At 45.3% G+C, this 26,882-nt stretch overlaps 1 protein-coding gene across 4 annotated transcripts in view; it reads right to left on the bottom strand.

Moving 5' to 3' along the window:
• Window positions 1–26,882, bottom strand: part of PIP5K1C (phosphatidylinositol-4-phosphate 5-kinase type 1 gamma) — a 199,937-nt gene that overhangs the window by 47,680 nt on the left and 125,375 nt on the right. For all 4 annotated transcript variants that reach the window (XM_069217487.1, XM_069217488.1, XM_069217490.1 and 1 more), the window contains 2 exons: window positions 12,959–13,069; window positions 10,299–10,434 (listed from right to left, as the gene is read on the bottom strand). In XM_069217487.1, the coding sequence (XP_069073588.1) occupies window positions 10,299–10,434; window positions 12,959–13,069 (247 nt within the window). The remainder of the gene's footprint in view (window positions 1–10,298; window positions 10,435–12,958; window positions 13,070–26,882) is intronic.

Below are 26,882 nucleotides of genomic sequence, written 5' to 3'. Positions count from 1 at the left end.
GAAACGCGTAAAGCAACTGGTCGCACCAGGTTCTCTGAAACACATCCCCCAAAGCCCCCTGCACCGGATACTGTAGACTGTAGTATAACGGACAGTGCGTGTTCTCCCAGGTGGCAAACAGATCTATCCGAGGAACCCCCCACATCTGGAAGATTAGACGGACTTGATCTGGATGGAGACGCCACTTGTGGTCGGCCGAGAAATGGCGACTGAGAATGTCCGCACGTACATTCAAGACTCCGGCCAGATGATTTGCTACCAAGCAAATCTGATGGTCCTTTGCCCAGGACCATAGTCAAAGAGCTTCTCTGCAGAGAAGGTACGACCCCACTCCTCCCTGTTTGTTTATATACCACATCGCGGTAGTATTGTCAGTCAGGACCTGAACCGACTGACCGCGAAGGGATGGGAGGAAGGCCTTGAGAGCCAGACGTACAGCCCACAACTCCAACAGATTGATATGAAAAATCTGTTCCTCTGGAGACCAAAGCCCTTTGATCCCCAGATCCCCCAGATGAGCTCCCCACCCTAGAGTGGAAGCATCCGTTATGACCGTGGTCACTAGTGGTGACTGCGTGAACGGCCTTCCTTGGGAAAGATTGTTGTCCGCAATCCACCACTTCAAGTCCGCAGCAGCATCTCTGGAGATCTTGACAGAACCTTCGAGATCTCCTCTGTGTTGAGACCACTGCCTTCGGAGGCACCACTGAAGAGCCCTCATGTGCCAGCGAGCATGCATGACCAACAGTATGCAGGAGGCAAACAAACTGAGCAGACGAAGGACTTTGAGGACTGGAACAACCGCTCCCTTTCGAAACATTGGAACCAACTCCTGAATATCTTGAATCTGCTGAGGAGGAGGAAAGGCTCGATCCAATGTTGTATCCAGTACTGCCCCTATGAACAGGAGGCGTTGAGAGGGCTCTAGGTGAGATTTGGGCACGTTCACCGAAAAGCCCAGGTCGAACAAGACTTTTCCTGCTTGAGGAACCAATTCAAGATCCTCAGGTCCAGAATTGGCCTCAACCGACCATCCTTCTTGGGAATCAGGAAGTATCTTGAATAACAACCTTAACCCCTTTCCTGCTCTGGGACCAACTCCACCGCGCCCTTTAATAGGAGGACTTGAACTTCCTGTTCTAGCAACAGGAGATGTTCTCTTGAACAATACGATGGGCGGGGCGGGATGGGGGGCGGAAACTCCCGAAAGGGAAGGGTGTAGCCTTTCCCCACAATGCTGATAACCTAAGTGTCCGATGTAATAGTCTGCCACTTGTGAAGAAAGTGTCGTAACCTTCCTCCTACAGGAGAGGAGTGAGTGGGGACTGGTGGAAGCCTAAGGCTGCTTCCCCTGCTGTACCCCTCCAGAGGACGAGGAAGAGGCAGAGTGCTGCTGAGAGGCTCCCCTGGTGCGGATCCTACCTCTCCCTCTAATCGATCTAAAGGCGAGAGAAGAGGCAGGTTGCTGGTATCTCCCCCGAAAGGAAGAGGAGGAAGAACCCCGTCCAAAACCACGAAACCTCCTAAAAAACCTAGAGGAGGCAGAAGAAGGGGCTTGCAGTCCCAGTGACTTGGCTGTGGCTCTGCTCTCTTTAAACCTCTCCAAGGCCGAATCCGCTTTGGCTCCAAACAGTTTGTCCCCATCAAACGGGAGGTCCAACAGGGTCGACTGCACGTCCGCAGAGAACCCTGAGTTGCGGAGCCAAGCCTGTCTCCTCGCCACCACAGCCGTGCCCATCGCCCTAGCCACCGAGTCGGTCGTATCCAACCCAGACTGGATAATCTGGGTGGCGGCAGCCTGGGCATCCGAAACAATGTTCAAAAGTCCTTGGGGAAGCTCCGTATACGAAGATGATATGTCGTCCATAAGAGCATGGATGTATCTCCCCAAAATGCAAGTCGCGTTGGTGGCCTTCAACGCCATACTGCAGGACGAAAAAATCTTTTTGGATTGTGCGTCCAACTTTTTGGAGTCCCTGTCCCCTGGTACCGACGGGAAAGATCCAGGCGCTGATCTAGAAGAACAGGAGGCTTGCACCACCAAGCTCTCCGGCGTAGGATGTCTAGACAGAAAGCCAGGGTCAGATGGCGCAGCCCGATATCTCCTGGCCACAGCCCTATGAACAGCCGAGGAAGACACTGGCTTCTTCCACACCTCTAACACCGGATCAAGCAAAGCCTCATTGAATGGCAAAAGAGGCTCCGCTGCAGTAGAAGCCGGATGTAGCACCTCAGTCAGCAAATTCTGTGTCGCCTCTGCCACCGGCAAAGGCAGTTCCAGAAAGTTAGCCGCCTTTCTTACCACAGCGTGAAAGGTAGCAGCCTCCTCCGTATACTCCCCTGGAGATGATAGGTCCCACTCAGGGGAAGTATCCAGCCCACTGGCTGTATCTAGACCATGAAGTCCATCACCAGAGTCCTCAATCTCTCCTACCTCCAAGACTCGTTGGTATTCCTGCTCTTCCAAAAGACGGAGAGCACGCCTTCTAGAGTGCAGCCTTTCTCCGAAGTCGAGGATCGGTGCCGATCTCCGGATCCATCCGAGGCCATGTCCGAGGCCATGTCCGGCGCCACAGGCAGCTTCGGCGCCGAAATAGGAGCCGGACGAAGAGAGTCGCGTCTTGGAGCTTCTGATGGTCCCGCCGGAGTCACAGGTCGAAATCCCGAAGTCGATGGGATGGAAACCTCCGGGGCCAAAACCTCTGGAGCCACCGGAGCGGCCACCGACATCGGCGCTGAGCCCACATTCCCTAAAGGGAGAAAGGGCATAAAGGGTGCCGGCCGTAAAGGCGCCGGAGCACCCAAGGAAAAAGCCAACGGCCCCGACGGACCAACTGGAGCACCTCCTGGAGCCATCTGCTGAAAGATGGTATACATCGCATTCAAAAATGTGGTATTATCAGCTCCAGGGGCAGGAAAAGCTGGATACTGGGGTGCCTGGATCGACGGCGACTCCGACCCCGACGCCAGCCTCGACGTCTGCGACGCCGGAGAAAACACCTGAGGCTGCGTCACCTCGATCACTGAAGCCTGTCCAGGCGAAGTCGGTGACGCCGGAGAAGGCAACGGCGTCGACGGATGTGGCGTGACTGTGGGACTGACCTCCCAAGTGTTTCGACGCCGAGCCGAAGGCGACCTCGAACGAGGCTCCTTGCTGGAATGACGCCGTGAATCCCTACGGCGCCGGGAGTCTCGATGACGCCGATGAGACCTCGGCGAGGAGGACTTCTTATGATGCCTTTTTTCCTTCCTCTTCGACTTCGCCATGAAGAGTTTAGCCTCTCGTTCTTTTAGGGCTCTTGGATTCATGTGTTGACATGAATCACATGTTGCGACGTCGTGATCAGAGCTTAAGCACCATAAACAGTCGGAGTGAGGATCAGTAACGGACATCTTGCCCCCACACTCCCGACAGGGCTTGAAACCCGACTTTCTCTGAGACATAATAACCGCAGAGAAAATCCCCACAGCAGAAAATATATACTGTAACCACGAAAGTAACAGTAGCTCCCTCGAAGATAACCGTTTCGAATGTACGGAAAAAAGGGAACTGACGTCGGCACGTCAGCGAGGACCTCTTATTGCCTGTATGACGTCAGACGGCGTCGCGTGGGCTAATGTGACGTCCTCGTCGACGTGCAGAAGCTGGGAAGAAGATTTCCGTTGAATGCTGGCGCCATGGGAGTATTCATTAGGTGAGGAATCCACAAGTAGTTGTATCCATCAGAAACACTTTTTCTCAACCCCACAGCCAGTCGGAGACTGGTTAGAAACCCTAAACTTTACATCTCTAGGAGCACCGAGTAGACCCTCCCGTGCTCCTGGCAGGAAACGTGGTAGATCCTCTAAAAGGGCACTAGAAATAGCACTCCCCAGACACCAATCACTACAAGGAATGCGCGAAGCAGTAGACGCAGCAGCGGGCTTGAGTAGAGGAGCTTCGCATCATTCGCAAACCTCAGGTGATGCCTCAGACCATGACTCAAGCTGCGGGAGTCTATCGGTCTCATCGCAAGATACTTGCACTAATCTACCAAAAGTGACCCCCAGAATGGCAGAAGAAATCATCTAATCCCCCAAGAGCCAAACAGCAATCACCCAATTTACAGAGCGAACATATCCTACACACATCTCTTGCGGAAGTGAGCCCACCAGGCAACCACAAGGAAATAGTAAACTCCGAATACTCCTTCACGGGCAGCAGATATGCCTCAGCCGGGTCCCGGGAACGGCCCGGGGTTTAAGCTCTTGGCCCTGACGCACCACCCACCTCCAATAGGAAATAAGATAAGTTAAATGGTTTGGACGGGGAAAGTTTTGTTATCCGGTCCTGGGGAGAGGGAGTTGGGGAAAGTTCTCGTTAGAGTTGGGAATGGGACAATTCATGCAAACACAATCACCTTAGAAGGCGGAACTCAAACCAAACATAGGTCAATAAGCCTGACCTCATGCATCGCAAAGCTCGCGATCAATCCGGTCAATACAGCTCAGATTAACCAAGATTATGACTACACAGTATAAAATAATAACCTGGAATGTGAGAGGCTTAAATAATATGTCCAAACGCTATAGTGCACAACAATCTTAAACGAAGGGGGATTCACATAGCCCTATTACAAGAAACCCATTTGATAGAGCAGGAAGTTAAAGCCCTCAGTAAAAGATGGAGAGGCCAAATAATAGCCACTAACTACTCAGCCTATGCTAGGGGGGTATTAATGTGGATCCGTCCCCGGGTCCCTTTTCAAATACTCCACAAGGTCATTGATAAAGAGGGTAGATATGTGATGATCAACGGAAGGCTAGGTGGAAGAGAAGTGACAATAGGAGGTGTATACGCTCCAAACCACGACCAAGGCAAATTCCTCGACAGATTGTCACTAGAAATAGGCCCTCTTCTGGCAGGCATAAATATAATTGGGGGGGTGACGGACGACTTTAACTGCATTGCTAGCAACACTCTGGATAGATCGCCCCCTCCAGTGTCACAATCCCAGTCGCTGAAAACTGCGAAACTGTTCACGGAATGGCAACAACACTGGCAATTTATAGATAGCTGGAGAACACTTAACCCACACTCTAGGGACTATTCATATTACTCACCTGTACAGGATCTACACGTTAGACTCAACACCATCTTGGCATCCCCTGAACTGCAGAGCGACGTGGTGGCAGCGGAATATCTTAGCCGAACGATATCTGATCATAACCCCCTGATAGCTTCACTATCCTGGGGCAGAGAGAGAATGACAATCCCAACCTGGCGCCTTAGAGCAGAAATGCTCGAAGACGAATCGTTCAAACATACATTATATACAGCTATGGGGGAATATTTTTAAACACGAGGGAACGGCGTCTACCAGGGCCATTGAATGGGAAACTTTTAAAACATTAATCCGGGGAAGGTACCCGAAAATCAATAGAAGCATAACTTCAATTGAAAGACTCTTAGAGACCTGGAAAGAAGGCGCCCCACGCAACCTGACTTACACCCCCCGTTAGTGGTAACCAGGACGAAAATCCACGTGGCAGCTAATATACTTGCTCGCTTCGATTATAAACACTTAACCAGACAACACTCGGAAGGGGACAAAGCTAGCGCTTTACTAGCCTGGCTCGTGCAACCCCCAAAAAAACAAACCGTCATAGTGGAAGTCGAAAACTCACAGGGCACACACGTCTACACCCAAAAAGAAATTAACTCTGTCTTTCACGAGTACTATGCACTTTTATATGCACCCCCCACCGTAACATTGACCCCCACCCAGTTACGTGAACTAGAAGCTCTCACCACCCCCAATCTGACAACAGAAGAAAGTTCAACCCTAGCGACGCCTATATCGATCGCGGAAATAAAATCTGCAATCCAAAGTATGGCCAGGGGTAAAGTCACAGGAGCAGACGGGCTCCCACTAGAATTTTATCACCAGTACCAAGACTTGCTAGCCCCCCACCTTTGCACATTATATGCAGAAGCATGGAATAGTAACACCCTTCCCCAGTCGACCAACGTAGCTATTATGATCCCTCTGCTGAAACCAGATAGACCCGCCACAGATGTTCGCTCTTACCGCCCCCTATCCATGCTCAACATAGACTACAAAATACTAAGCTGGATCCTAGCTGACAGATTACTCCCCCATATGCCCTCATTGATGCATCAGGACCAATCAGATTTCATACCCAAACGCAGCACATCCCAAACTATTAGATGCCTCATATCAATACTCCACTCCTTGTCCCAGAGTTTACCACAAACGGCGATCATCTCAGTCGACACAGAGAAGGCATTTGACAGCTTAAGATGGGACTATGTGGAACAAGCTTTGCTAAAGCTGGGGTTGGGCAAAGGATTTGTAAGGTGGACCAAACTACTATACGCTAACCCTACTGCAAGAGTAAGAACAGGCAATTACATATTTCCTCCATTCCAGGTCGGCAGGGACACCAGACAAGGATGTCCATTATCCCCCCTTCTTTTTGCAATCGCAATAGAACTCCTAGTGCAAATGGCAAGATCCAGCCTCTACTATAAGGGCATCCCAATAAATAACCAGTCCCACAACATCGCCTTATACGCAGATGACATGCTGCTCTTCCTACAAAACTTAGAAACAGACCTATCAGGGGCCATGAGAATGATGGAAAGTTACGGAGCTGCCTCCGGACTCTGGATTAATTGGAGGAAATCCGCCATCTTCCCACTGCACAAAGAAACCCCAGAACCAAATGATACAAGAAGCCTTCCCTGGTCACCTAACACATTCAAATACCTAGGAGTAAAGATTTACCACTCAGTAAATGATCTACTAGAAGGAAACATACAAGGTGCACTCAGAGGGATTAGAGCCAGTATGCGCTTCTGGGAAACACTGCCTCTAACAGTCACAGGTAGAATTGCTCTTCTTAAAATGATAGTGCTGCCTAGACTGTTGTACTATTTTTCAACCATCCCACTCATAATCCCGAAAAAAACATTCAAAGAAATAGAGTCCGAGTAGACAAAGAATGGCAATACGATCTCTTCAGAGACCTACAGCCGAGGGTGGCCTAGCCGCCCCTGACATGGAAATATATATTACTGGGCAGGACAACTACAATGGATCGCAAAATTATCGTGCAACCCTCCAACTAACACTGAACTATGCCTTCCTTTAAACTGCTCCATAGACAGGATAATGAGCATACTACTGAACCCCTGGAAATCCAAGCAACTGCTTCCGAGTGGGAGTCGGCTAGACACTGTTGGTCTCAATATCTGAAGTGCTCACGCACAAACACTCCATATGCCCCAGAATTTCCACTGTCCTGCCTGACCCATATCTTAGGGAAGCAAAATATCCCAGGACTCAACAAACTGATATCACATAATATTACTAAACTAGAAGACCTATACGGGGAGGGAAACTCCACACCTACACTGAACTGCAAACGCAATACGACCTCCCCCCCGGTTTATTCATCACCCACAAAGCCATCATTAAAGTCGCACAAAAAATATGGAGAACTGGGAACCTTGAAACCCCCACTCATAATAGCTGCAACACCATTTGCTCAACAGGAGATCAGAAAGGTGTGGTATCAGGAATATACAAAGCGCTACAAGCTAGCATACGTTTGCCCCTAGCAAAACTTAAATCCAAATGTCAATCGGACTTAGACATCACATGGGAAGAAACGCAATGGGATCAGATCACTTCTCATGTCTACTCAGTATCCAGAAATGCCAGGTTCAAATTAATAAACCTATACATTTTTCACAGGACCTACCTGACCCCACAAATGATAACCAAAATCTATGGCACAAACACCTCAGGTTGCACCAGATGTGCGGAACCTGCAGCTGGCTTCATACATATGCTCGATATATCTGACTGAAATTTTCCTGTCAGCATAGCTGTAGAGAACAGAAGCTAAGCAGAGCTCAGAGAGACTCCCTTCACACAACGTGCAGTAGAAAATCTGAGGAAAACTGCCTCTGTGGGTAGTGTTCTAGAGGGTGCTGTCGCCTGATTGGTTGTAGTTCAGATGTGATTCTTTTTTTTTTTTTAAAAGGAACATGGATAGGCTATAGTAGTGCCTGTCTATACCATTGAGGCCTAGTGTAGTACACTTACTGCTATATATATGTAAGGTTACTGCGGGACTCCCATCTTGACGACAGGAATGATTCAAGCATGTGAATCTATGAAAGATCCAATATTGGAGAATCAAATATTTTTATCTGTTACTTTCCACAAATTTTCTTAATGTGGATGTGAGGAAAATCAGATTTTAGCCTAAATGTCATGCAACGCACGGGAGTACTTGTATCCCTGTCCTCAGAAGATGAGCAGCAATCACCTTCATCAATTTGGTGAACTCCCAAGGGTTGCCAGTGAGACCGAGGGGGAGCACAGCAAACTGAAAATGTTTCTGGCGTCCCTTGATCATCATATAATGTTTGTAGGGTTATAGGATGGGAGTATATAAACAAACATCCTGCAGATCCAAAGACAACCTGAAGTTTTCCCTAGCTCCAAATCAAACAGAATCTAGTCCAAAGAGAACATTTTGAATTTGTCCTTTCATAGAAAGGCATTCAGAGGTCAAAGGTCTGGGCTAGGTCTAAGGTCCACATCCGTCTGCAGAAGGCAGAAATGGCGAAGTGTAACTACCCTCTCCTTTTACGAATCCGGCACCATCTCAACAGCACCCCTTGAGTGCAACAAATGCAGAGAATGGACAAGTGCTCATCTAAAACTTCCTCTAGTGTGGGAGTAATAGTGGATGGGGCACACAGATAGGGTAGGGCACAGCCATTTCGAACAATCTATAAAATCCATGAGTTGGGCATGATAGATTGACAGCATGGGACGAAATGCTAAATTCCTGTGCACACTGGCTAGGCATACATAACTAAGAGCAAACTAAAGTTGTATTTATTGGCTGCTGTAGCTGGAACTGGAAGACAGTGGCTCCTGCTGGCCAGCATGAGCCTGTCCAAACCAGCAGATTCATGACTTAGGCAGTATGGCACCGCCTGGCTGCTCTGGAGAACTATTGCTCAGGAAAAAACTTTTCAGATTCAGTCTGACGATTGATGACTATTCATAAGGTGAGGAATCTCTGGGAGGAGGTATGTATCAGAAAGACAAGGAGCAGACTCGACGTGGCAATGCATAAGAGCCATTTTGTGTGCTCTGTGGTCCTTTACCTGGCACCTTGATACAAGTACCTGGTTTTCTTCCAGTAATATGCTAAATGTGAATAACTGACTAGCAAGTTAGTTTTAGAAGACAAAAGAAGATTTCATGTTGCGTTCATCATTTACTGTTCCACATCTTCCATCATTGTTTTCCACAGTTTGTGCTTTTCACAAGTGGTCTTACTAATATGAACCTTATTTAGGGAGGCACGTACAGAATTTTAGTTCAAAATGCTTTTCAATCCAAGCAGCAATGGTTGGAGCACAGCATGAAAGGTAATAAAAATATATATATATACCAGCAAGGACACAGCTACAGTTTTGCAATAAGATATTAATCATGGAACAGGACTTGGAGATTAGATGTGGACTTAGCATAAAGATGTAGCCTGGTGGAGATCTACTCTGTTTCTGCTAGACGCCTAACTTTAAAATACATAAACAGTGCCTGTTTCTTTCGTACAGCAAAGGAGGGGTCTGCCACAGACAGGAACGTGGCCTGATTGTTCGGTCTTTACCACTGCACATTAGTTCCATGTCTGTAGAGAACATGACAGCCTAGGGTAGGGACGCTTGCTTTCAACTAGCAAATTGACCCTTAGATGCTTATAAACAAATTTGTTATGAAGCAAAGTGGATGTATTGGTGCAGCAAGTACAGTCACACTGTGGATTGTTTATGAGCTCAGCCGGTTGCCAGTGGGAAATTAAGCTACCGTAGGTATTGCCTATGCCTGTTGGGTATACTTTTATCACGACGAAAAAAAAAACGAAAAAAAAAAAACTTTTGAATCCCATTCACCTCCCAAACCCCACCACCAGATTTAATTCAACTCATGCTATGTTTATGTCTGCATGGACACTCCAAAGTCACCCACCTTAGATAGAGAAAAACAAAAACCCTTTGCAGCATACAATTTATCCTCACATCAGATGATAAGCCATTACATGAGGATTGGCTGTAAATACACAGGTTAAAGTAACACAAAAGGCCTACTATCCAAGGTATCTTTTAGAGATACAAGATTGTTATCTGGGTGAAAAGCCAATTCAAGGAGTGTCAAAACAAAGAGGGTAAGTTATATCACACTGAGGGGAGAAAAAAGGCTTACAAAGTAAATATCTGTCACTGGCACCTCTTCTTCCTCCTCCGAGGCCTGGCTGGCTGGTTCTGAGTGCTGGCTAGCAGTATCCACTTCCAGCAGGGGTGCAGCAGACCTTTTGATGGCACAGGCTGAAGACGCCTCTCTGGGAGTAGAAAAAAAATGAAAGCATAAGGACACAGGCACTGCAAATTACAAGCCTTGCACTGTGTGCACTTCCCACCAGCACCATAATTAGATACAAGGAACATGTGAAAGACGACATTAGGTCTATTAGGCTGTACATCCTTCAATCCAGGCAATCTATTTAGGGTAACTGAAAATCAAAAACCTTTGTTGCAACTTTAAATCAATTCATCGCAAGAGAATAAATCAAAACCCTTCCTTCAAGAGTTATTTTCTTATAAAATAAGCTGTGCATTAAGATCTTCAGTTGTCCAGTTAGCCTTTCGAAGTTGGATATTTTTTTTATTCATCCACTTTTCTTTAAAAAAAAACAAAAAAAATAAAGATGGAAATACTTTTCTTTCCAGCTGCAAAATACTTTTGTGTATCCCGCCCACAACTCTTGTACAGTTTCTTTCTACTGACGTCTTCTTTCAAATGTACATAACTTCAGCTGTCATCGTTGGCTCCTCACCTTATTTCTATATTCATGTTTGATTCAATTTACCACTTTTTAACAATCTCGGAATTTGTCCTTTACTCATCTTTCAGATTACTAAAATTATAACACTCACTACACCATTAACCTATCCAGTTTGATAGTATGCCTGTATCTCTGCTCTTATTGTAACTGTGATTAGTCTTTATCACATTGCCATAAACTGGTAAGATCTTGCCCTCTTCACTAATTACATTGTGTTTTACTGTACTGCCTGCATATTGGTCTATAAACCTATTCATGCCCTTGCACCTTCAATCTATTATGATTGATCATCTATGTACCAACTCACTTGTTTCACCACTCAAATCAGAGAGAATGTCAAATATGCAATTTTAAAGAGTCCACCTTTTGGTATCATTATCAAACAATTTCTGAAGAAAATAATTTAAAATAATCATGTTGAATATTCCTCGCCAATGCAATTCTACCCTGAAGCATTAAAAGCCTCGGGTCTATGTTACACAGAAGTGCCAAAACGGCACATCTCTGAGTTACACCGAATATAACAATCCATATGGAGGATATAAATCATCCCATTATCAGATGCTACCTTGGATTACCCAGGAATGATTATATTCCCTTCAATGTCATAGCCACATTTTTAGCCATATGATGATGTGGCAGTTTATTGTATAACAAGGTGAAGATAAATCCTGAAGAATAGGGGCTGGAGGACTACATTCAGGTGTGATGGATATGATGTCTGAGGGTCCCTATTGTTGTTCGATTTCCTCTCATAGTCCAGAAACTTCATTCACATGATGGTTTTGCTCAGTATCAACACCCATTCCAAGCATGCTGCTTTCCAAGGCTGACCTGCTTCAAGTTACAGTAACTTCACTCATAACAAGCTGATGAGGTGGGTAATGTTTTAGCCAGTATTTGAAGAATCTCTTTATGTAAATTACACTATTCTTCCAATTGTTCACCAAGTAAAACGTCTGTGCACCCACAGCAACTTGGAATGTATCCCGAGGGCCAATTTAGAATTGCTCTCTTGCCTCTCTCCAGGCTTTCATTCCCTTGCAAAAAATGTTTTAAAACTCTGTGAGGAAGTAGGAAGACAGCGCTGATGGTATGGAAGGCGCAACCTCTCAGAACGCAATTAAGTATAACTGTAAAGTAGCATGCCAATGCATTTAACCAGGTTTCCTGACCTGTCTTCTTCTAAACCACTTTCTGTGTGGAAGCTCTGTGGCATTCTGCCCTTCCTGAATGTTCCTGCTCTTTGACCCACAGTCCCAGATGCCCCTTGATAAAACCTGCAATTTGGCCAGTTTTCAGTCCAGAATCTTCTAGCCAGAGCCTGCAGCTCAACTTTGATGCAAGTACTCAGTGCCCTGGAACATTTGACTTATGTGCTTGGGTTTCCATGAACCTCTGCTTCAGGGGAGTGTGATGGGTGAGGGACACCTTGTGCCAGAGTCAGAAAAAGTGTAGGCCCAGCATCTGGGGTGTCCAGGAGGCACAAGCAGTCTTGCAGACAGACTCTGTACTGAATTTAGGAGAACTGAGTCGCTGACAACAGTAACACACCAGACATGTAAATGATGTACTGCTGGTAATAAGTATGCATGCAGCCCCCCACTCCCCCAAGAACAGGGGGAGGAGTTACATAGCGGAGCATTATATATTCAAAAGAAGCAATTTATCATTCATCACCACTCATGTTTCTACACTTACTTCTGCAAGGAAGTGATCTAGTTTTCACTTAAACTATGAAAGTGTAATGGCGTAAGTATTAAAATGGTAACAGAATCGAACTCCATGCATTTATTAGTTGACAGTTGTCCTGAACAACCTAAGAACAGTCTAAAATTACACTCCATGCTGTGATCACAGTAGACTATCCAAATGACTAGTGCGATAAATACATTACAAATTTCGACAAAACCTACACCAATTAGTTTAACTAATCACAAAAGCATAATTCAATTGTTACTTTTGTACACGGATACACCACTGCATAGGGAGATCTGAGTTCAGGTTATAAAAAGTATACCCTTTCTCCTCTTCCAGAACTCCTGATTGCACCTCCATCTTCGACTCCAGCTCTACTGTTATTTGCTGAATTTCCTGATCCACTGCAACCTCCTCATGTGCCCGTGAGTGCCTAGGAAAGGAGTAGAAATATCTATAAAACACCAATAAGTAAGCCTTGATCAGAGGCACAGTACAAATAACACACACCAGTTTTTTTTCATGTAAATACAGACACGCGTCTGCATTTCTAATTACATTAAGTTATGTTTATTTCCAAAGCATACTGCAGAATTTCTTGGCAATTAGCCACAGAGCATAAGATGAAAAAAGGTGGGTGAGGAAGAACCATCTAAAAAAACAGAAGAATAAGAAACTACTAAAGAAGGAGGCAGAGCACAAGCAGTAAGGCAAAAAGTTTTAGCTACTTAATAAAAAGGGACGATTTTACAAGATTCCTAAAAATAAACATGTTGCAGTTTAGCTCGTATGTTGCAGGGAAGCGAGCTACAATGCTTGCATCAGCTCATGTGATAGGATGTGCACAGCTCATTGTTCTCAGTTTAAGTAGCACAAGGAGAAAACTGAGCCTGAAAAACAGAGCCCTACAAGGGCAGCAGAGTCAACTTGAAGGCCAATAAGACAGGCTGCCTTCTGGGCAATGCTCAGGTCTTTGAACGACTAGTTCCACCTGAACACCGACAGACAGCAGCAGTTCGAAGAAAAGGCAACAAAGTTTTTTTTTAACTATGGCTTGATATACAAGGTTGACACAGTCTACCACTGACTAAATTACGGCATTTACAACTGGGACCAGTTGTTGGTGACAATAAATGGGTGCACCTTTTTAGGCATCATTAGTTGGTTGAAGTAAAAGTTTGCCACTTGGCAATGGCTGAAAGTAAAGAGAAAACAAGCACTGGCATAGGCAATAAGTCTTGCCAATATGTTTCAGTTATTTTGTATATTAATGTTTTTGCTATTTAGTATGGCTAAAAGTAATTGGTGTAAAGGGGCATTAAGTGAAGTATCGAAAAGCTGATTAGAGTGTAGTAGGAGCAAAAACAGGGCCCGCCCGGGGACCCAAAACAATGTGGCATACATTGCAGGTTACTCGTGAAAGGGGACCAATTTTGGGATAAATGTGCACTAAATTAAGTGTTTTGGATGATAAACAAGCTCAAAAATGTTAACACTGTATGTACTTTTAAAGCAGCATGACGCGAGTGCTGAAATATGTAAAGCACGGGACCAGGCATGTCCATGTGTAATGCAGCTGGCTCGTGTACAGAGCTCCGATACCTACATCTAAAAAGAAAAGGAAAGGAAAGCCACGCTGCTTTTCAGGTCGCAGTAAAGCACTGTGTACTATGGAACTACATAAGTTAGAAGAAAATAAGTTACTTATCTGTAACTGTAGTTCTCCAGTATTGGAATCTTTCATAGATTCACATGCTTGAATCATTCCCTGCCGTCGAGATGGAGGCCCCCGGTATAAATTACACAAGTAGTGTTAAAATATATTAACAAAAAGGCCCTAGGCCTCTTCACTTTAACAGTCTATCCGAGTCATTTTAGGAAAAGGACCTAACTTGAGTATCCACCAATCAGGCGACACCACCCTCTAGAATCCTCCTGAGAGAAGCTCAAGCACCTCAGATTTTCCAAGCACAAGTGCGTTAAAAGAGGAAAAAAAGAGAGAAGGAAGAAGGAAGGTGAAATTGAGCCTCTCCGGGGAGGTGGGTGGGTCGCATGTGAATCTATGAAAGATTCCAATACTGGAGAACTACGGTTACAGGTAAGTAACTTATTTTCTTACTCCAGTATTGGAACTTTCATAGATTCACATGCTTGAATCAGAGTAAAGAGCAGTACTTATGCACATTGTACCATTGTAACCATATATGGTACAAAACACACGCATATATAAAACATATGTACATACATCCATATAAATATATACACACATACACATATACATATATCTAAATATCTATCAAGGAATACTTCAAAGAAAATATGGTATGTGAATACTATCATTAATTCTGTCAATTTTTCTCTATGTTACACTGTTCTCTCTTTTTTTTTTTTTTTTTTTTTTTACAAATCATAACTCTGTAACCGAACATAAGAGACATAAACAATGTGCATACCTGTTCTAGGATGGAGGGATGGAAATAATATGTCTCACCTTCACCTGAAGAGATTCCTGAGAACTGCTTGACCCACTGCTATCTCTCCCTGAGATAGAGATTCCAAGCAGTAGTGCTTTGTGAATGTATGACAGCTCTTCCATGTTGCTGCCCTACAAATGTCTTGTAGGGAAACCCTCGCGAACAGCGCTGCTGACGAAGACCCTGCCCTCGTAGAATGAGCACGTATAGATGAGTGCAGAGGTTTACCCGCTGCTTGATGGCAGAAACGAATGGCTGAGGCGATCCATCTGGATATATTCTGCTTGGAGAGTGGTTGGCCTTTTCTAGGTGCACTGTATGCTACGAATAGCTGATTAGAGCGTTGAAAAGACTTAGTTCTGTCCAAGTAGAATTGAACACATCTCTTAACGTCTAAGGAGTGTAATGCTCCCTCCGCCGGAGTAGAAGGATGAGGAAAAAAATATTTGAACACTAAAGGCTCATTGATGTGGAAGTCTGACGGGACCTTCGGAATGAAATGCGGATTAGTACGCAGCAGTAGCCGGTCTCGTTTAAACTGTAAAAACGGCTCTTGAATAGAGAGGGCCTGCACTTCGCTGACACATATGGCTGATGTGAGAGCCACCAATAAAGCAACCTTCCACTAAAGGAATTTGAGAGAGGCACGATGAATTGGCTCAAACGGATGCTTCATCAGCTGTGCTAAGACAATAGTTAGGTACCACGAAGGAGGTGGTGGTCTGAATGGAGGGAAAACCCTGAAAAGTCTTTTAAAAAACCTCTTGATCGGACGAGAGGAATAGAGCGAGGGTGAAGCATCTGAACGTCTGTATGCTGCTATTGCCGCCAGATGTACTTTAATGGATGAATGTGCCAGGCCTGCTTGCGCTAACTGCAATAAGTACTGCAATATTTGTTCTGGCGGTGAAGATAGTGGGTCAATCTGCCGCTGATGACACCAGACACAAAATCGTTTCCATTTGCAAGAATAAGCCTTATTAGTGCTATCCATCTAGCTCTGGACAAGATATCCCTACACTCCTGTGGGATATTCAGATGTGCGAATTCCCTGTGCCCAGGAGCCATGCTGACAATTGCATTGAATGCGGATCCGGGAGCCATACTTGCCCTTTGCTCATTGTTAACAATTGTGGAAACGGTTTCAGCAGAATGTGAGGCTTGACTGACAGAAGAAGAAGCTCCGCAAACCAGTGTTTGCGCGGCCAATACGGAGCTATTAATATCAGAGTGCACGGCTCTGCCTTCATCTTTGTGAGGACTCTTGGGATCAATGGAATTGGAGGAAAGGCATAAGCAAAGATGTCTGACCAGACTATCGAAAACTTATTCCCCAAAGATCCCTTTTGGTGATGCCAACTTGCGAAGTACTGGCATTTGGCATTCTCTTTGTTGGCAAACAGGTCTATTGTTGGTGTTCCCCCACTGGGAAAAGATGTAGTCCACTATCGACTGGTCCAGCTCCCACTCGTGGCAGCTCGATCTTTGTCTACTGAGCGCATCCGCTGTCTTGTTCTCTATTCCCGGCAAATGCACAGCTGAGAGTGTGATGCCTTTCTGCGAGGCCCAATTCCAAATTCTCTGGGCTTCTCTGGAGAGAGTGAGAGATCTTGTGCCTCCTTGTTTGTTGAGGTAATGCATCATAGTGGTGTTGTCTGTTCTTATTACTTCGTGCGATCCTGATTTTTTCAGGAGAAAAGCCTGTAAAGTGAGGTACACTGCTCTGAGCTCTAGCCAACTGATATGCATCGCTGTCAATTGTGGTGGCCACTTGCCACTTATTTGAAGTTCCTATAGCACGGCTCCCCAACCCTCTAGAGATGCATCTGTAGTGATGGTCCACGGAGCCGGATGATGTAGGAACGAAAGGCCTATGGATAGAGGATGCCCTTGAGACCACCATGTCAATGCTCTGAGTATTGCTGGGGTTATGTGTGTCCGATCTTTGAAGCTTCCCGAAGCCTAGAGCCATTGACGATTTAGTTGCTCCTGTAACAGGCGCATCTTTAGTCGGCAGAGGAACTAGAGGTATGCATGATGACATAATACCCAACAGTGACTTGAACAGGCGGACAGAGACACAGTTTCTTTTTTGTATAGATCTTGTTAGTGTCAGTAACCTTTGTTGCCTGTCTAATGTGGGACACGTCATGGTGGACTGCGTGTCCAGGTTTGCCCCTAAAAAGGTGATACTGCGTGCTGGCAGAGGTTTGGACTTCTCCCAGTTGATGGTTAGTCCCAGATTGGTTAGTAAGGAAACGCACCTTTTTGTTGATCTGCGCGCTCCTGCATAGGTACTTGCTTTTATCAGCCAATCGTCTAGATATGGAAAAATGTGGTGTTCCCTCCTTCTGAGGAAGGCTGCGATTGGCGCTAGACATTTGGTAAATATCCTGGGAGCTGATTTTAGGCCGAAGGGAAGGACACGAAATTGAAAATAGCTGCCGGCTACGGTGATTCTCAGGTATTGTCTGTGGGCAGGGTGGATGGGAATGTGGAAATATGCTTCTTTCAGGTCTAGTGTAGACATGAGATCTCCCTGGTTAAGGCGCAGGAGGACATCTTGTAGGCTGATCATGCGGAACGATTGCTTTTTTAAGTAGATATTCAGTTCCCGTAAATCGAGGATCAGCCTCCAATCTTTCCACTTTCTTCAAATGAGGAAGAACCTGGAATAAAACCCTCTTTCTTGCTGTGATCGAGGTACCTTCTCTATAGCTCTTTGAGGAGCATTTTGTTGATATCCTTCTTGAGTTGTTGTGGGTATCTTGAAGGAGTCCTGCGAGGAGGATTGGAGGGAGGCAGTTGGGTACATTCTAGAGTGTGGCCCTGTTTCACTAATTGGAGGACACACTTGTCTGCTGTGATGACTTGCCATTGTTTGAGGAAGAGGGATTTCCTTCCACCTAGAACCAAAGGAGGAGAGTTGGGTGTAGCCGGCGCCTCGGATGCATCAGGCTCTCCGAGCCGAATCCTTAGCATGGCGAGTTGAGCGCCCTCTATCGCCAAATCTACCATAAGCTGCTTGCAGCAGCTGCCTCTGGGGGTAGTACTGACGGTACTGTTGAGAAGAGGAAGGATAGGTGGAATATCTATACTGCTGATATCCTCCTCTATATGAAGGTTGGCCACGCCCTCTAGATCGAAAGGAGGGCTTTCGGTATTGGATGGTCCCTAATGATCTTGCCGTGTCTGTGTCCGATTTAATGGATTGTAAAGCCTCATCAATATGTTTTCCGAATAACGCCTGGCCATCAAAAGGTAAGTCCAAAATCTTATTCTGCACCTCAGGCCGGAATGAGGTAGCCTTTAGCCAACCTGGTCTTCTAAGAACAGCTGCCCCTGCAAGCTGTCGAAATGCAGTCGTGGCTATGTCCATTGCACAGTCAATGAGTTCTGCTGATGTGCGTTGACCCTCTTGCAAAGTCTTGTTTGCTTCTGATTTTGCGTCCTCCGGCAACTGGCTAATATGTGGGGCGATGTCTGCCCATAGCTGCCTGTCAAACCTAGCCAATGCAGCTAGTGAGTTAGCAGCTCTTACCACTAGGCTAGCCATAGAGGAAAACCTCTTTCCAATGTTATCTAATCGCCTACCCTCTTTGTCTGAGGGTGCGGAAATCGGGGCAGACGGATTTTTTGACTTCCTCTGTGCCGCTTGAGGCACCACTGAGTCCGGATGAGGATGTCCAGTTAGACATGCTGGTGCATCGTCCAGTGCCTTGTACTTTTTGTCTAAACGAGGCAGTACTGCTGTGACTGTAGCAGGATTGTGCATGACCTTTAGACCTTCTTCCCACAGATAGTTAACCAGCGGAATAGAGCGCACAGATTTTTGGAACGGCTCTTTAAAGTCGTAGAGAAAACAGTCTGTTTAGATTGCATTGGCAAAGTGAAACGCTTAGCAGCTCTTTCTAGGAGATTGTGAAATCCTCCGATGTCGTCTGGTGGGGACTCCACCTTTGAGCAGAAGGAGGAGCAGGGATGATGTATTCATCCCACTCGGAATGAGTGTCCAGGAGCTCCCCTTCTTCGTGATCCCCTTCTGACATATCCGTATCCTGAGGCAGCGTCATATCCGGAGTAGCCACGTTCTGTAGTGTGGTTAGTTTTAAGTATCCTTTGCGCGTTAGCTTCAGGCTTTAGGCCTTTGTGCACTTTGCCCTGGATGTATTTTATTCATTTGCTTGCAGTTTAGAGCCTCTGTGCACTTTGCTCTAAATGCTTTTTATTAGGCTTCGTACTGTTATTTTTCAAATAGCCAGTTCTACGGTTTTGTTTTTTATTAATTTCACACTGTTTAGCCTACTTCAGCACTGGAGTTCTCCATAACACATTCACTCTGTGCTTCAGTCAAGGATACAGTCTGGTACATTGCCGATAGACGTGGTAGGAATTTAGACTTGGCATTCCTGCGTAGGGACATTTTGTGATCACGTTAGTTATAAAATCACTTTCTTGTCCCAATACACGCAAGAGGGAGATTCCGACCAGGGAACCACAACTAGACGCTGACTGCCTCGTTGCAGATGCTGAACCAGATCACAGGCCTTTGCTCAGGTATGAGGGCTGATGTCTCCCCAGTGATTCGGAAAGGCAAGCTAGAAGCTTAACATGCTGTGCTCTAAATAGAACAAGCAGAGGGAGAGTAGAAACTGTTAGGCACTATGATAGCTTTGTTCTTATGTTTTACTCTCCTGGTGACTATTTCAATCCTACTGTGTTGTATTGTTCTGGTTATTGCGGCTCACGCCTTATTATCTAAAATACAGTCGTTTTCTTAAAACATTATATAAAACTTATACTGTCTTTGTCATTTGTATACGAGATCATATTGTAAATGAGAGAGTTGGTTTGGATCTGAGTGACCACGACTTCCCTGAGAAGTTCCAAAGATGTCATGCGCTCGGCTGCCCAATCATCTCTTCCCCGTGGGAGAAATGAGGCACTGCTAGTTAGCCGGAGCAAACACCGGATTTAGGGTGACAGAGTTCCTTACACGTGGGTCAGACTTAGTCCCCCACACCGTTATCGATCCTGCTGCCTAGAAATCCAGTAGTCTCATTTAGGATAATGAGAGCCCACGCGACATGGCGCCGCCAACGATTGGTCTGGCTCTAATTTTCGGGTCCGGCTGACTCTCGGTCTCATATATATATTGACTCCTTGGTTCCGTATACGGAGACGTCCGTGGCACTGAGGACTTCCGCCACCGCAATATAGGTAGATCCTATTAATTGTGGTTGGTTGTTCAAGCTTGAACTTTAAAAGGAAAACCCCGATATTGGTGTGCCTTCTCTGACCTAGTGCTATTTTTTACAAATGGCAAATCCTAATGTAGTGAATATAGCAATCAATATGCGACAACCGCTCCCGGGACATCTGGTGGCACATGGCCCGACGGTCCAGGGGGGTCCGGTCACTTTTGTGGTGGACGCCCATGCAGCCTTTAGAACAGAACTTTTTTATTCTTGGGTCATATTTCCAGCAGTTAATGGGGGTACAAACACTTTTCACGAATACACTGTTGCGAATGTCCCTGGACAATACAGGGCTTATGCATATTTAGAGATACCTTTATCTTATCAAGAACACCATAATTGGCTTGATGGCGCCCTCCCACACACAGTAGCACAAGTTAGGTTAGGTCCTACCTGGCCTTTATTGGCTACATATACACCTCATCCTGCGGCTGCTCAGTTGACAGTGGTTGAAGTTCGTCGTTTATATACAGACTTAATGGCTATATATAGACGATTAGTTCAGTTTTTAATGCAGACCTTAAATACTCACCCACAAGCAGTGGTTCTGGGTATTAATCCAGCCACTGTACACTCAGTTATGGGTAAAGTACCGGCTAAACGTGAGGAGACTCCATTTTGGCTGGCGCAGAAAATTAATACGCTGGAAGCAGTATTTCCCCATACGGGACCTCAGGATAAACATAGAATATTGACGATGTGTTTGCCGTATGGGATGGTTCCTCCGGTGGACCTTTGTCACACCTGGGGCACGGTGTTTGCCGCGCTCTACACTACGGCACACGGTACACCAAGATTAGCAAATTTACCGGAAGTGCTTAAACAAATTCAAGATGAATATGGGGCTGCCCCTGCCTTAGATTTGGGCATGCAGTTAATAGGCAATTTTGCCGCAGTTTCTTCTATTATTTTGAGTAATCTCAAGGGAGAGGCAGTAGCACTAGCAGTGCGAATGCGTCTTTGGGAAGTTCCGCAGATTAATCAAGAGCGGGAACTCCCGAGAATAATAGCGGAAACATATTCCAGTATTGGTTGCGATAGCCTAGGGGCTAGACCACAAAAAACCCAATTGCAGGGTAAAAATAATAAAGATAATGCTAAACAACAGCAACCTGAGGGTACTAAAAAGCGCTGGGAAAAGAAACAGCAAACACCTAAGAAAGATGGGGACAGTCTCCGCAACCGGAGACCCCGCAGAATAGGTATAATCTCAGGAATAGGGATAATTTGAAGACGCCTGAAAGATATCAATATACTGATACACGCCAATCTCGTTCCTTTCAGGACTCCTCAGAGAAGAGAAGGGAGAGAGGTGGGCGATCAGAGCGGAGAACTGAGTACGTGAAACAGAGACAGAATCACAACGCTCAACTGAGGTTTCTGTTAAACAGGAAGAGAAACCGCTCCAACAAAAGCAACAATTTAAAAAGAAGAAAGTGGCAGCAGTCTCAGTTAGACATGCCGCTCAAGAAGAGAGTTCTCTTGATGAACAAGACATGGGCGTTGGCACTGTTAGACAGCGCGGCAGAGGTCACAATAGTTCGCCGGAGTCTTCTAGAGCATCTGGAGGTGAAAGCAACTGATGACTTCATACAAGTCGAAACGGCGGACATGCGAGTCTCTGATCCTGATAGAGTATATCAGGTGACTCTGCAATTAGAAGGGGACATTGACCGCATAGTACACGCCATCTTTTGGGACCATGTGGTAAAATCATATGATGTTCTGCTGGCCGAACAGGATTGGCCACCTGACTTTGTTCGCGATTGTCCAGTGGGGGAAGAGGTTATTGCACCTTCCTTCTCCCCACTTGTTCCGAGAGAACTTGTGGAGTCCTATAGTAAATTATGGGCTCTTACACAGGCCCCCGCTCTATATAGAAATAATGTGGGGTGGGATAAACAATCACCTTATCATGTAATTCCAATAAAGGGCGAACCTCAGCCGCAGCCGCAGCCGCAGTATCCTATCAAATTTGAAGCAAGGGCATCGGTTAGGAAAATTCTTACGCAATTGGAGTACCAGGGTGTAGTTGAGCCCTGTGTCTCGCCGATGAATAATCCCTTGTTTCCGGTTGCCAAACCGGACCATTCCTATAGGATAGTGGTGGATTACAGACATTTGAATAGTCATGCACGCACATATGCAATACAGAATTCACATAGCGCAGCGCTTATGAATAATATAGTGCGTAAAAAATACAAAACAACGTTGGATATCTTGAATGGATTTTTCTGCCAAAATATAGCGCCCAAAAGTCGGGACTATACCAGTTTCAGTGCGTTTGGCTCTCAGAAAAAGTTTTGTCGTTTGCCTCAGGAGTATAAGAATAGTCCAGGACTGTTTTCGGCTCGTGTAACTGAAATTCTGCACGAGTTGGACCCTGAAGCGCTGTCATACGTTGATGATATATATCTGACAGACGATGAGATACTGCAACATCTAAGGCGTGTATTGCGCATTGTTGTGGGGTTTGCTGAAATTGGCTATAAGTTTAATTTTAAGAAAATCGAAGATTGCCTTCCTCAGCGTCATTTTTCTGGGATATGAATTGTCGAGTGAGGGCAAAAGCTTAGCGCCTAATTTTTTGGAGAAATTTGCTTTATTGCAGCCTCCTAATACGGTTCGGAAGCTCCAGTCATTGTTGGGGTTTCTGAATTTTGGCAGAACTTACATTCCTGATTATGTTACGCGTATAAACCCCTTATACGAATTGATTCGCCCGAATTTTTCAAGTAGATTTTGGACGATTGAGCATACACACATACTACGAGAGTTACAGACTGATCTCTTAGCAGTTAAACACTTACACACACGGGACAATAAGACACATTTAGTCATCAGGGTGATACCTGGGGCTGTTGGGTTTACGTATGTCACCTTTAATGAGGGTGAGACAGTCCCGATTGCATACAAGTCCCACTTGTATTCTGCTGCAGAACAACAATTTGCACAGACTGAGAAAATACTCACTGCAGTACAGATGGCTGTGATTAAAGAAAGACCGCTTGCCCAGGGCCAACGCATCATTGTCGTTTCCCCGATTCCGGCCTTAGAGGCTGTTACAAAAGCGAGTGTTCCTAATTCGAAAGCTTTACACCCGCGATGGATACAATGGGCTACGTCTTTGACAGCCACTGATGCCGCTGCAGACTCAAGAATTTCTTCAATATGAAATGGAGTACCCAGTTCCTGCTGGTACGTTGCCTATTGACCAATATCAGGTGGTCATGTATACTGATGGCTCTGCGCAACCAGCTGTTGGGACTAAACAACAGTATTCTGCTGCATGTGCGGTGGTGAGCGGCACTATGGAGGGGGAAGTGTTCGCCCCCGACATACTTATACTAAAACCTTGGGAGATTGCACGGCACAGCTGGCTGAGCTCAAAGCTCTATTGTTAGTGTTGGAGCACGCGGATCCGGCGATTTTGACCTTGCTGGTCTGTGACTCCTACTACTGTGTTCAGTCTTTCAATTAATATCTGCACTATTGGAAGTTGAATGGGTTCAGAGATTCTAAAGGCAACACCATTAAACATAAATTGTTGTGGGGTAAGGTTGCGGATCTGAAAGAAACGCTTCCTAAGGTCCATGTTGTGCATACACTTGGACACCAGCGCGTTGGAATACATGTTGCTGGGAATACTTTGGCTGATGAAGCCGCAAAGTCAGCAGTGGCTGTCGCCACTGTGGCCGCAGTGACTCGTTCGAGTTCCAAACCAGAATCAGAGATTTCGGCTGCCATAAAAGCTACGGCTGATGGCACGCCATTTCCTAAAGGATTTCCTTCTAAATATGGTTACTGCTTGAGTAGTGCGCTAAATGCTGTTGTTAATATTCCAGGCATTGGTGTACGTGAACTACCCAATAAAATTGAGAGACCTCGATTAATTTGAGCCAGTAACTCCTACTGGTTGGATACCCAAGATTGGGGATCTAGTGCGTGAAAAGGTTGCAGTAAAGAAAGAAGGGGTTAGCGGCACGAGAACTGTGATTTTACCGCCGCAAAGGGCCAAAGGAAATCGCTTTGTTTCCATTGATAATGTCAAGTTACAACATGTGGCCGATTCTGCACAGCAGACCAAGAGGGACACCCAGTAGTTCCGGAATCCCTCTCACTACTGGGGAAGAGGTCCCGCTGCAGGTGATTTACACTGACGCTGTTTCCTCTCCGAGCTTGGGGAGGGTGGAAGATGATCTTGCGATTGTTCCACAGACGACGATTAATTTGGAATCTTTTGATCAAGTTGCTGTACGTTCTACTGATGTTTCTGAACATGTGGTTTATAGTGTGCCAAGGCGAGAGCCTCCATCTGCTACTTTGTTCACAGTTGCACCTTTTGCAAGAACTGCCTCTGGATGCTTCAACGACACTGATGATGCAGTGTCCGGCTCCTCGTCCTCGATGTCTTCAATCCGAGGTCCACGTAAGCTGCTGAGATGGCTTAAACGCACATATTTTGTTTTTCCTTGGAACTATTGTGGCTTTTTATGGCTGTAATGACTGTTTTTTTGTGGTTGGGATTTGTGGTTACTTTTTTTCTAGTAATACATGGTCATTTTCTTCCTGATCGGTCTGACATTGAGCACGTGGAGACTGTGTTAAAACCACATTTTTTGTCTCATATGGTTCGAAGAGACTTGTCCAATGTAAACATTTCTGCAATACCGATTCCGGATGGGATTGTGTGGGATAAAGTAATGTTTGATATATATGGTCCCACTGAATTGATTCAAATACCGTATGTCCTCAAGTTATCAATGAATGATATTGTTATACCAGGCATTGTTTCTGATGATTGGGATGTGAAGACAGTAGATTCTATGCTGACAGATTTGCAATATTATACTGTCTATGACGATGAAGATGCTTACCAATTTAGAGATAATCATGGTGACATGTTTTGCTACAACTATTATGGACACCACTTTATTCATAAGGCTAGTAGCCCTAAGTACATATTTAATTATGTGCAATGGGAACATTGCTCGACTCCTCCACAAGGGAGTTCGAAAACGTATTATGATAAATTTGCATATTTTTCTGGGCATTATCAACGAAATGCTAAGTCTTACTATTTTAAAGTTACTCCGTTTTCTAACAAGCAAATGTTATTGACCGATACTAAATTACTGTATTCAAATTTGTTTTGTATCTAAACTTTCGGTCGAGGGGTATGAATACTGGTTTAAGACTGTTGACTTGAAAAGTGTTTGGGGTACGAAAAATTGGCAGATGCGAGGCAGGGACACATTATTTAGAGCATGTATTATCCCTGTGCAGATGATTTTCCTCAATGACACAGTACAACAGACTAGCTGTTTGGGCTTGGCAACAATTAGAGAGTTAAATTTGCCTAGTATACCTGTCCCTTCCAAATTAAACAGCTGGCAGCACTATGTGAATGCTACTTTTAGTGAATTTACACATTGGGTACAGAATGGTACGCTTAACACTTCATCAATACATCCGGGCGGGTGGTTATTATGGCCTATAGACACTAATAAGTGTCATCAACGTTTTGTCACCTCTTCAGGGGGGTTCAGGACTAGTAGGGCAGACCCTTGTTACATTTCACCAGAACATGCTGATGTTATAACTACATACAGCGTGGGGAAGCTTTGTCAGCAATGGTTGAAATCATCCACGCTGGATGCAGTTAAGTCACATCTCACGTTACTGTCTAATGATACTGATTTACAAGATTTTTTGTCAGGTCCCAAGGTACCACGGAAGAAAAGATTTTTATACGAAGTTTATAATGAGATTTGGAAGCTTTCACAACAGGAGGCTGCAGCCCGGTTGAGGCAGATTGATCAGGAAAACCTGCTGCAGACTTTGTCCGTTGTTGATAATGGCATGCATACCCTTTCTGACCGTGTTTACACAATTGACAGCATTGTTTCCTCTGCTATTGACATTATTAAATCGGACATGTCTTCTTTATATCATGGGCAGAGTCAGACGCGGTCCATCATGCAGCTGGGTTGGACTCTTCAGACCTTGAAGGCAGGTCGCGTTCCATGGCAGCACATTCGTGCCAGAGAGATCTTTGTCTCCTTTAATTTGACTCGTCAACAACAGCTGATGACTAAAAAGGAAGCAACGTATGTCATGTTGAATATTGAGAAATTGGAGAAACTGCCTTTCACGGTTGCTGAGATTCCGTCAGCTGAGTGGTTGATTCATGGGGTTATTAATCTGCCTATCTCCACTCTGCAATTTACTTCTTGTTTGAAGCACATTCCGGTGGGTAGATATGAACTATTGGGAGACAGTTACATACACGAGGTGTGGGAGCTTCCCTTTCAATACAGATGTATTAATGGTTTGAGGGAGGTTTTTCTTAGCGGTAGTGAATGCGAAACTTCTGTCAGCCATTCTATGGTTTGTAAACAGCTGTCCTTGCACGGAGCGTGTAACGCTTCGATTGCTAACTTAGCTTGTTATCTGAAGGGAGTTCCAGTCCCGGTTATTAAAAACACTTTCCAGGTGCTTTCTAACGGCAGTT

This window comes from Pleurodeles waltl, chromosome 12 (assembly GCF_031143425.1).
Source record: "Pleurodeles waltl isolate 20211129_DDA chromosome 12, aPleWal1.hap1.20221129, whole genome shotgun sequence".
NCBI lineage: Eukaryota > Metazoa > Chordata > Amphibia > Caudata > Salamandridae > Pleurodeles > Pleurodeles waltl.
The sequence above is the reverse complement of the archived record's forward strand: the minus strand, read 5'-3'. Positions and strand labels throughout refer to the sequence as shown.